At 46.6% G+C, this 12,410-nt stretch overlaps 1 protein-coding gene across 3 annotated transcripts in view; it reads right to left on the bottom strand.

The window, feature by feature from the left end:
* LOC140729370 (disks large homolog 4) overlaps positions 1–6,356 on the bottom strand; it is a 731,896-nt gene extending 725,540 nt beyond the window's left edge. For 2 of the 3 annotated variants that reach the window (XM_073049034.1, XM_073049035.1), the window contains exons 1-2: positions 6,316–6,356; positions 5,982–6,113 (exon numbers count right to left, since the gene is read on the bottom strand). In XM_073049034.1, coding sequence (XP_072905135.1) covers positions 5,982–6,113; positions 6,316–6,334 — 151 coding nt within the window. In that variant the 5' untranslated portion in view covers positions 6,335–6,356. Of the gene's footprint in view, positions 1–5,981; positions 6,114–6,199 lie in introns of all 3 variants that reach the window. The other variant, XM_073049036.1, reaches the window with a different exon arrangement.
* Between the last annotated feature and the right edge of the window lie 6,054 nt (positions 6,357–12,410).

The raw sequence follows: 12,410 nt of genomic DNA, 5'->3' as shown, positions 1-12,410 counted from the left end.
TTTTGTCTAATATAATATATATCTATCAACCAACAGCTAAAACAAAGATGATCTGATTATAAAGATAACAATTAGTTTTACTTGTCACAGGTTCTTTGAAACATACAGTGAAATGTGTCATTTGTGTCAAATTAAATCAGTGAGGACTGTTAGTGGCAGCCCACAAGTGTCACCACATTTCCAGTGACACCATACCTTGCCCACAACTCACCCTATCCTGTACATGCTTGAAATGTGTGATGAAACCGGAACACCCGAAAGAAACCCCATGTACTCTTGAGGAGAATTTACAAACTCCTTACAAACAGTGGTGTGAATCTACTGGAGGAAGCCAGTGAGTCAAGGAGGATAGGAATCTCAAACATTTTGGGTCAAGACCCTGATCGATTCTAATACAGTGTTTTAATCCAAAACACCATCAATTCCTACCCACTGCAACTCCCCATTCCACTCTCCCCCCCCCACATTACAGATACTGCAGATGCAGATCAAACCACCGATTCCTCCAGCAGATCATCTGCTGATCGTGATTGCAGCATTTGCAGAATTTGCAGATTCCTGTTATTTTCAAAGTGTCTTCCTTTTTTAAGGCCATAAGATAGAGGAACAGAAGTAGACCATTCAGCCCATTGAGTCTGTTCCGCCATTCAATCATGGGCTGATCCAATTCTTCTAGTCATCCCCACTCCCCTGCTTTCATCCCTTACTCTTTGATGCCCTGGCTAATCAAGAACCTATCTATCTCTGCCTTAAATACACACAGTGACTTGGCCTCCACAGCTGCTCATGGCAACGAATTCCACAGATTTACCACCCTCTGACTAAAGTAACTTCTCCACATCTCTGATCTAAATGGACGTCCTCCAATCCTGAAGTCATGCCTTCTTGTCCTAGAATCCCCTACCATGGGAAATAACTTTGCCATATCTAATCTGTTCAGACCTTTTAATATTCGGAATATTTCTATGAGATCCCCCCTTCATTCTCTTGAACTCCAGGTAATACAGCCCAAGAGCTGCCAGACGTTCCTCATATGGTAACCCTTTCATTCCTGGAATCATTCTCGTGAATCTTCTCTGAACCCTCTCCAATGTCAAAATATCCTTTCTAAAATAAGGAGCCCAAAACTGCACACAATACTCCAAGTGTGGTCTCACAAATGCCTTATAGAACCTCAACATCACATCCCTGCTCTTATATTCTATACCTCTAGAAATGAATGCCAACATTGCATTCACCTTCTTCACAACCGACTCAACCTGGACGTTAACCCAAGTCCTTTGCATCTCTGCATTTTGAATTCTCTCCCCATCAAAATAATAGCCTACACGTTTATTTTTTCCACCAAAGCGCATGACCATACACTTTCCAATATTGTAATATATTTGCCCTTCTTTGCCCAGTCCCCCTAAACTATCTAAGTCTCTCTGCAGACTCTGTTTCCTCAACACAACCCGCTCCCCCACCTATCTTTATATCATCAGCAAATTTAGCCACAAATCTGTTAATACCTTAGTCCAAATCATTGACATACATTGTAAAAAGCAGCAGTCCCAGCACTGACCCCTGTGGAACTCCACTGACAACCGGCAGCCAGCCAGAATAGGATCTCTTTATTTCCACTCTCTGTTTCCTGCCAATGCTCCACTCATCCTGGTAACTTCCCCGTAATTCCATGGGCTCTTATCTTGCTGAGCAGCTTCATGTGCGGCACCTTGTCAAAGGCCTTCTGAAAATCCAAGTACAGCACATCCACTGCATCTCCTTTGTCTACCCTGCTTGTAATTTCCACAAAGAATTGTGGTAGGCTTGTCAGGCAGGATTTTCCTTTCAGGAAATATGCTGGCTTTGGTCTGTCTTGTCATGTGCCTCCAGGTACTTCATAATCTCATCCTAACAATCGATTACAATAACTTCCCAACCACTGAGGTCAGGCTAACAGGTCTATAGTTTCTTTTCTGCTGCCTCTCACCTTTCTTAAATTGCAGAGTAACATTTGCAATTTTCCAGTCATCCGGTACAATGCCAGAATCTATCGATTCTTGAAAGAGCATCGTTAATGCCTCCGCAATCTCTCCAGCTACTTCCTTCAGAACCCAAGGGTGCATTTCCTCAGGTCCAGGAGATTTATCCACCCTCAGACCATTAAGCTTCCTGAGCACCTTCTCAGTTGTAATTTTCACTGCACCAGCTTCACTTCCCTGACACTTTTGTATGTCCAGTATACTACAGACGTCTTACACTGTGAAGACTGATGCAAAATACGCATTCAGTTCCTCTGCCATCTCTGCATCTCTCATTACAATATCTCCAGTATCATTTTGTATTGGTCCTATATCAACCTTCGACTCTTTTACCCTTTTTACCTTGTATACTTAAAAAAAGCTCTTAGTATCTTCTTTGATATTTGTCACCAGCTTTCTCTCATAATTCATCTTTTCCTTCTGAATGACCTTCTTAGTTTCCTTCTGCAAGTTTTTAAAAGCTCCCCAATCCTCTGTCTTCCCACTAGCTCTGGCTTCCTTGTATGCCCTCTTTTTTGCTTTTACCTTGGATCTGACTTCACTTGTGTCAGCCTTCTTCCCTTTGAAAATTTCTTCTTATTTGGAATATATATGTCTTGTAGTTCCCTCATTTTTCACAGAAACTCCAGCCAATGCTGCTCTGCTGTCTTTCCTACAAATGTCCCTTTCTAGTCAACTTCGGCCTGTTCCCCTCTCATGCCAATGTAATTTCCTTTATTCCACTGAAATACCAACACATTGGATTTTATTTTCTCCCTCTACATTATAGCACTGACTACATTTTGAAAAAGTAATTTGGGACATCAAGTTTGGAAATACAAGGTTTTTATCTGTTTAAATGTATTTATTGGGATGCAACTACTTACAGAATGGTTGACAGTGGGTCAATCCAGACCTGAAACATTAATTGTTTTGCTATCCACTGATGTTGCCTGGCCTGCAGAACATTTCCAGCACTTCATAAACACAAGAGATTCTACAAATACTGGAAATTCAGAGGAACATACACAGAATGCTGAAGGAACTCAGCAGGTCAGGTAGCATCTATAGAAGGGAATAAACAGTCAATTTTTGGGCCGAGACCCTTCATCCAGATTCAACTGTTTCCAAAATTTTCTGTTCTTTATGCTTTTTATTTATTTATTGAGATACGGTATGGAACACGCCTTTCTGGACCTTTGAGCCACACCACCCAGTAATTCCCCGATTTAACCCTAGCCCAATCACAGGACAGTTTACAATGCCCAATTAACCCACCGGCTGGTACATCTTTGTACTGCAGGAGAAAACAGGAGCACCTACACAGTCATAGGGAGAACGTGCAAACTCCTTTCCCAGGTCGCTGGTACTGTAAAGCATTGTATTAACCACTACACCACCATGCTACCCCACTCCACGTGGAGTGTTAAAACCATAACAAAATAAGATACAGGAGCAGAATTCATCCATTAAGTATATTGCACCTTTTGATCATGGCTGATTATATTTTTCTTCTCAACCCTATTCTCCGGCCTTCTCTCTGTAAACTTTTAATGCCATTACCAATCGAAAAGCTGTTTACACCAGATTTAAACATATTTCAAACTTAAAAATAAATTTATTATCAAAATACATATATGTCACCATATACTACCCATCATCAAGGACCTTCACCATCCAGGCCATGCTCTCTTCTCACTGTTACCATAAGGCAAGAGGTACAGAAGCCTTAGGTCCCACACCATCAGGATCAAAAAAGTTACTACCCTTCTGTGGTTAAGAAGGCATATGGTGTATTGGTCTTCATCAGTTGTGGAATTGAATTTAGAAGCCGAGAGGTAACGTTGCAGCTATATAGGACCCGGTCAGATCCCACTTGGAGTCCTGTGCTCAGTTCTGGTCACCTCACTACAGGAAGGATGTGGAAACCATAGAAAGGGTGCAGAGGAGAATTACAAGGCTGTTGCCTTATGAAAACAGGTTGCATGAACTCAGCCTTTTCTCCTTGGAGCGACGGAGGATGAGAGGTGACCTGATAGAGGTATATAAGATGATGAGAGGCATTGATCGTGTGGATAGTCAGAGGCATTTTCCCAAGGCTGAAATGGCTACCACAAGAGGGCACAGGTTTAAGGTACTGGGGAGTTGGTACAGAGGAGATGTCAGGGGTAAGTTTTTACTCAGAGAGTGGTGAGTGTACGGAATAGGCTGCCGGCAACGGTGGTGGAGGCGGATACAATAGGGTCTTCTAAGAGACTTCTGGATAGGTACATGGAGCTTAGAAAAATAGAGGGCTGTGGGTAATCCTAGTAATTTCTAAGGTTAGGACATGTTCGGCACAGTTTTGTGGGCCAAAGAGCCTGCATTGTGCTGTAGATTTTCTATGTTTCTAAAAATATCAGTGTGGATAATTTCACTCACCTCAACTCTGAACTGATTCCATAGTATCACTTTCAAGGATTCTCAACACTAAGAATAAATTTTTCTCAGTATTAATTATTTGCTTAATTATTATTATTAGTTTTTTTGTACATGTATATGTACAGATGGTCTTGCACATTCTTTGTTTGACTGTCTTTGTGTGTGGTCTTTCATTGATTTCAATTGTATTTATTTCTTTTACGGCGAATACCTGCAAGAACATCTTGGCCACCATAGCTGTCTGTGGCAATAAATTCCACAGATTTACCACCCTCTGGCTAATGGAATTCCTCATCTCTAGAGCCTACAGAAGAATACTTTAACCATATGGGGAAACAGACAGAGAAGTCCTATTAACTAATTTTTCTAAATGTGAGATTGTTGATGGTGCTGGAAGATATTCAGTTACAGTATAATCAGCATTGCTTGACACTAAGGAACCCGCAAGCTCTTTAACGCTTCATAAGCTCCTTAGTGACGTCAAACCTGCCCGTTTCTTTAATCTAAAGCATGAGATTCTGCAGATGCTGAAAATCCAGAGCAACATAGCAGAATGCTGGAGGAACTCAGCAGGTCAAACAGCGTTTATGGAAGGGAATAAGCAGTCAATGATTTGGGCCGAGACCCTTCATCCAGACTCAATTGTTTCCAACATTTTCTTTTCTTATTTATTTTTTTATTTATACAGCATGGAACAAGCCCTTCCAGCCCTTCCACCCAGCAATTCCCCTATTTAACCCTAGCCAAATCACAGGACAATTAACCTAGCAGCTGGTACGTCTTTGGACTGTGGAAGGAAACCAAAACACCTGGAGAAAACCCACGCAGCCACGGGACGAATGTATAAACTTACAGGCAGCGGAGGGAATTGAACCAACACTGTAAAGCATTCTGTTAACCACTACACTACCGTGCCATTCTTATTTCATATTTCCAGCATCTACATTTTGTTTCTGATTTTTCAGATAAGAGCATATTTGTCTTGAAACATTAAAGTTCACCAGTAATCAAGTTCACAATATACAGAACAACCCATGCTGTACCTACCCTAGGAATGTATGGCACAACAAGATGAGAGTGGGGCACCTTCACACAGTTCCAATAAACTTGAGGATAAGTTGAACAAGCTGGGGCTGAAGCAAAGGAGGATGAGAGGTGACTTGATAGAGGTGTATAAGATGTTAAGTGGCATAGATCAAATGGACAGCTAGAGACTTTTTCTCTGGGCAGAAACAGCCACTGCCAGTGGAGGGACATGATTATAAGGCAACTGGAGAAAAGTATAGGGGAGATGTCAGAGGTAGTTTTTTTTTTTACTCAGAGAGCAGTGAGTGTGTGGAATACTCTGCCAACAGGCAGTAGTAGAGACAGATACATTAGGATCATTTAATAAACTCTTAGACAGATACATGGATAATAGAAAAAATAGACAGCTATGTAGGAGGGATGGGTTTGCTTGATTTTAGGATAGGTTAAAAGGTTGGTGCAACACTGTGGTCCAAAGGGCCTGTACAGTGCTGTACTATGTTGTATCTTCAAATAGAACATTACCCATACCCAGCAGAGCCTGGAAGAGATCACTGCGAAAAATGGTGAGCAGCCTTTCTGTCCTTGTCTTGAAGATATCGTCCTGGGCTGGATCCATGTGTGGCTGGTGTACCTGCATCTCCCGCAGAACTCTGTGAGCATCTAGAGAGCAAAAGCAACGTAGGTCAGACTGGCATGACAAACAGTCAAACGTTCCCTGATCACATATCATCAACTAACCAGAATACCTCAGGCAAAGGGAACTGCAGGAAGATTTTAAAAGTTGTTTAATCCTCAGAAGTTAGAGGGCACTCCAACTAAAATAAGTACAAGTTTGTATCCATCGTTCTGCAGGCCTCGTTACCTTGTCTGGAGATTACCATGCTTCAGAATGCTTGCTCTGTTCCACACTCATCCTGTTATCAATCTAGGATTAGAATTAGTTGTCATTAGCTGCGACCAGTGGTGCATGTGGATGAGCCGAGATGCCAGCTGGAACCTGTAGTTAAACCAGTTGTAAACATGCAGCTTTCATTTTAACTGCTCCCTTTATCCACTTCTACCTCAATCTGTACATTTTCAGTAGAGCACAGCAATTTCTATAGTGGTGCTAAACAACTTCATTCTGTTATTTTAAACCATTAAAATGAAGAGGCTGATTAGTTTTACATGGACTACAGCTCCCAGAATGCTTTGTGAAAAAGCTAGCTGCAGAAGTCAGAGTTTTGCATTGGGTACCACTGTGGTTTTCAGTGACTGCCAGACTCAGTCCCCTCAGAGGACAGAGAGAGGAGAGGACTGCACAGTACATGGCATTTGCAAATTGTACAGAGTGCTGAGAGCTGGAAGTTGTGGCTTGGTGGTACTTTCTCTTCAAATCACATCACTTCTAGTCTGGAGCAGTGGAGAGGTACTGGGGGAAAACCATCTCATCCAGAGGATGTACCACAATACCACTCCGACAGAGCAGATCAATGGCTCACCTTCCCCTCCCACTGTGCAGATCTACCCCAACACCACTCCACCACATTGTGACTCTCCCCAAGTGCAACTCTCACTTAGTACTGCCCCACCCACAGTGGGAGCTTTTCTTTACAAAACTATGGAAGTTTATTTATACAGTAAATACACAAGGTGCACACAATCAGAATTTACAAGACAGTGAGTACATTCAGATTAAGATATGATTACTACTGTCTATAAAACAGTCAATTCCCTGGGGGTAATTCCCTACCGCTCCAGGAGATCCCCCACTGTATCCATTGTGACCATGTGCTCCCTGTCCAAGGACAGCCTGGCACGAACATTTCCTCGGAAGAGGGGCAGGCAGTCAGCCCGGGCAGAGCCCTCCACGTTCCGCCAACTCGACCCGTGAATGGCCATCTGTGCCGGGACCAGGAGCAAGCCCACCAGTAGATCCTCCTCGCGACCTACCCTCCCCACCCCCCCCCCCCCCCCCCCCCCCGTACTGGGTGTCCGTGTACGAGGAGCACGGGGCTGAAGTGATCCAGAACCTGAGCAGCATCCCCTTCAGACACTCAAACTGGGACTGCAACCTCTCACCCTCCATATAAGCGAGGTACACTGACTCCCCCCACAGAATGGACAGGGGATGGGGGGGGTCAGTGAACCTGTTGCACGGTACAGCCCAACGCGACCTTCCACCACAGGTCCCCAATGTACAGGGGAAGGAGCCCTGCACAAACAAATTTCCACTGGGACCCTCCTCTCCTGCCAGGTGGAACACAGACCGGCAAGTTGAGTCCACACAGCAGAAGAAGCCAAAGAAGTTAAAGGTGTACAAGAGCAGCCCGTACAAGAAATGCTTTGGAGTGTCATGGATGGGCACAACGGGCACCCCTGCAGGATGGCTCACGTCACGTGGGACCCTCTCATCCGGAGGCCTGGGTCCGATAAGCACTTCCGGTGGTAGTGCAGCCGGAGCCCCTCCATTTCCCCCGAGACCCCCCAACACCCACTGTATTAGGATCACACTGTTGCCTCCAGTGCAGGAGCACCGAGACTAGACTCCACACCCTCAGCAGAACTCGGCAGAAGTGAAGCAGTTCCCTCAAAGGGGCGTGGCTGATGCTGTCTGCTGGAAGCCGCGTGTCATCCTGCAGGCAGTGTCTCCGCTGGAGAAAGTACATTGCCAGCTCATGCCATCTTGGAGGGTGGTCGCTATACAGGAATCTCTGCAGGGTCCTGAGACGCTGAGCTGCCAACTGGGTACGCACACACAGTGACCGACCGCTGTCCGTGATCGGAAGACTCAAGACTGCAGCAGAGACCCACTGCATTCTATTGCCCCGGAAGAAGTCTACCAGCCTCTTCTGGATCCTGGAGACTGGGTGGGACTAAAGTAATCAGCCAGTACCATATCATCGAGGCGACCAGCTGCTCTATAACCAACACCATTCTGCTGTATGAAATTGCACAAAGGAGGCCTGACCAGCGTCCCAGCCAGGCAGAGATCTTCGTCTTCAAATCCTGCCAGTTCGCCGGCCAGGTCTCCTCTGTTGAGTTTGAGGTAGATCCCCAAGTAGATGTGTGGTGCTCTACACACAGGGTCTCAACCCCTCCACTGACCCACCAGGAGCCCACACACTTTTCCCAACTGAACCTTGCAGAGGATATGGCTGAGAAGATATGCTGGCAGTTTCACATCCTCTACAAGTCATCAGGGTCGGCGAACATGAGGAAGATGTCATCGGATCAAGTAGAAAGGACGACCTCCAGGTCTGGTTTGCGTTGAAGCAGACCCATTAACCTCTGTTGTGATGGAAAATAACTGGTTCTTTGAGTCTCAACAGCAGAGGCCTGGACACACACAGTTTTAATAATAAGGAATTTATTTACAAGGGGAAGTTGGGTCAACACAAGCAACTACAATATTCTAACAAAAAACGCTTAGGGTTAACACGTGTGGGGAAGGTCGGGTCGGCTGTACAATACACAGAAAGCAGTGTGGGGACAGGGTACAGTTACACATACAAAGAACAAGGGAAAAGCACTACGACAGCTATCCCCCTTGACCTTGGATAGCTGTGGCTCCCTTACCAGGACAAACGATAAACCTTCCCAAACATAAATCAATGCACTTACCTTCAATGAGGTGGTCTGTAAGAGAGCGAGCTAGGCACATGTCTCACCTTTTATAGCATGGGGCCGGGCGAGATAATCTAATTAGGGTGACCAATAATTTAGGTGTGCATTGATTAGTTGGGAGGGACCAAATGTTGATTGGCGTGTGGTTTGTCCTCCGACCAGCCAGATGGCAGTGCGTCCGTCACGTGGCCGGTATCTCTGGATACAACCTCTCACAGAGAAGGCACACAAATGGAGTACAACTGCTCCAACATGGGACACCCCTGATACAACCCCTCCAAAGCACAAGGGCACTGTTGAGGACTCAACAGGAATGAAAGGGTTATCGTATGAGGAACATCTGGCAAGAATGAAAGGTTTACCATATGAGGAATGTCAGGCAGCTCCAGGGCTGTGTTCCCTGGAGTTCAGGAGAATGAGGGGGGATCTCATAGAAACATTCCAAATGTTAAAAGGCCTGAACAGATTAGATATGGCAAATTCCATGGTAGGGGATTCTAGGACAAGAGGCAATGACTTCAGGATTGAAAGACGTCCTTTTAGAACTGAGATGTGGAGAAATTTCTTTAGTCAGAGGGCGGCAAATCTATGGAATTTGTTGCCAGAAGTGGCTATGGAAGCCAGGTCATTGAGTGTATTTAAGGCAGAGATAGATAGGTTCTAGATGAGCCAGGGCATCAAAGGGTATGGAGTGAAAGCAGGGGAGTGGGGATGACTGGAAGAATTGAATCAGCCCATGATTGAATGGCGGAGCAGACTCAATGGGCCAAATGGCCTACCTCTGCTCCTATATCTTATGATCTTATTAACCTTCATGAAGTACTCCACAGCAGTGTACAACATTTGAATGCAGGCTACAAAATGTGGCCTGAGCCCAAACACTTGGAGAAGCCCAAAAAGTTGTTTGTGGTCCACCCTGTCAAACGCTTTCTCTTGGTCAAGGGAGAGAAAGATGACTAACAGACCAACCTCATGGCACAGGTAGATCAGATCCTGGACGAGATGGATATTGTCCTGTCCTGGATGAACTACTCTGGGACTATGTAGGACTGGTCAGGGTGGACCACTTCAGCCAGATGATCGGACATTGCTCGGACAAGATTTTAACCTCCACACTGAAGAGAGATACTGAGAGCCAATTCCTCAGGCAACAGAGATCCCCTTTCTTTGGCAGGAGGGATACAACTGCTCTGCACCAAGTGAGGCATCTTACCAGTTGCCGGGCTTTCCCCCAATACCCTTGCATAATGAACCCCTAGAATGTCCCTGAAGGCCTAGAAATATTAAACAGTCGACCCATCTCGTCCCAGGGTCTTGTCTCTCCACCGCTGGTTGGAGGTTCTGGTCAGCCCCTCCAAAGATAGTGGGGCATCTAGCCGCTCTGCATCCACAAGGCTAACACTGGCAAGTTCTCCCACAGAGCCCTGCGTGCATCCTCACTGCATGGGTCAGGTGAGAATAGAGTCTCAAAGCAGGAATGGACTTCCACAACAATTCTTGCTGGATCCATGACAGAGGGGCTATCCTCTGCCAACAGCTCCACAAGTCTGCCTCCCTTCATAGAAGGGTGAGGCATGTGGACCCACGACCTCACGTAAGCACCTCGGGATCTCTCAAGCTGCAGATGCCTCAGCACCTCCTTCGCTGGCACTCATTCCAAAGTGGAATTCACCTCCCAGGACATCGCACTCGATATGATCTATGGACCCCCAACAACGCAGACACCTCTCGGAAAGGGCACGACCGCATTGGGCCAGGCTCTGGGGTGAACACTTTTACAAAATGCATCAACAAACCATCCTGGCGTATGGCGTAGTGAAGCCGGGAGCCTGGCTTGAGTTCCTGAACCTGCAATATCTCAGGCTAGAAATAAAGGGGTCAACAAGATGGCCACCCGCCAGAAGTGGACCCCCTCCACCCCCTTGCCATTCCAGCAGCAAGGTGGATTCACCCTCTGGGGATGCTGTGATTTCCTCCACCGCATATCTCCTGTCCTGGAAGCCAGAGAGATGATGGAATCTGCGGAGAGCACCCCACCACCATTGATGTTAAGGGTTGCAACATTTAATTTTGTTATGCATCTTATTGAGACCCCTCACCAGAGCCCCAGGAAGAAGGAGCAGAGCTCTCCTTCGACCCCACTCATCTTCTCCAGAGACTCCAGGCGACTCTTAAACTGGTGCCTCTCTCTGCAGGTCACCGTCCCCCTTCCCCTTCTTTTGAAGGATAGTGCAGATAGACTGAACAACCCCTTGCAGACCCGCCCATTGATCAGTGGCCAACTGGGCCTTGAAATTTCCTCCAGTAGTTCTTTATGAACCGTAGGATCTCCTCCACAGGGACAGGTTGTCACTCAGTGTTGCAGTTGAGGAAGTCTACCATCTTGATTTCAATAGAGTCCTCCTCTTCCCCCTCACCGCATCCCACATGCTCGTCATCCTCCAAGCAATCATCATCTACACCCGACGTGACCATGGCGCTAACAAGAGATCCCCCCTCTCCCCCACCAGCACAACCCCAGCCCCAGGACCAGTTACAGAGGGAGGCCTTCCACCTCCGAGTTCGGAATCGTCTTACAGCCAGGATGCGAGCCTGCTGGGCCGTATCCTTCTCCTCACCCTTGTCACCCTCCCCAGAATCAGCACCAGAGGAGTCCCCTCCTTCCTCACCTTCTCTCTGATTAGTTGAGTGGGATGGTGATACAGGGTTGCCCTCTGGACTAGAGGCTCCTCACCAGGGCACTTAGTCTAGATTGAGGCAACAATCTGGAAAACCAATCCCTCTGGAGACCAGTACACACAGGCAACTCCTGTTCTGTGGGCTTTGCCCCTCCCCAGAGAACACGTGCTCTGAGTGCGCAGTCTCAACTAAAGGCAAGTCTGCCTTCCCACACGGCTCCTTTACAGTGGCGCTGCTCACCAGCCCAGAGGTTGCATGTTAGTCTCCAGCCCATTTCCCAGGAGCCATGGGACCCCAACTTCTCCAGGAACCAAGGGACCTTCCGGGCTCAGTTCAACAGCAACCACCTGCTCCTTCTCTGAGGGAGAAGCCTTCAGATGCTCTTTCTTCTTTTTTGCCTTCCTGCCTGCCACCTGAACCCATCCTCACCGTCACTCGCCTCGTGTCCAACCACAACTTCCAGTCGGTGGCACAGTGGGGGTGACAGGATGAGGGACAGCTGGAGGGAGGGTCAGCGTGTGCCTAAACTCTTTAACAGTATGGCACCTCAGGTGACCTGTACCCTACAGGATGGTAATAAAAATGTACCTGAAGTGGTCCCTTGGCATCCCCACCCCATCCAGCTATACAAGGCAACGGCACTGAAATGAGAAATGCCTCTGGAATGGAGTC

This window comes from Hemitrygon akajei, chromosome 6 (assembly GCF_048418815.1).
Source record: "Hemitrygon akajei chromosome 6, sHemAka1.3, whole genome shotgun sequence".
Classification (NCBI taxonomy): Eukaryota; Metazoa; Chordata; class Chondrichthyes; order Myliobatiformes; family Dasyatidae; genus Hemitrygon; species Hemitrygon akajei.
This window is presented reverse-complemented; position numbering and strand designations above follow the sequence as displayed.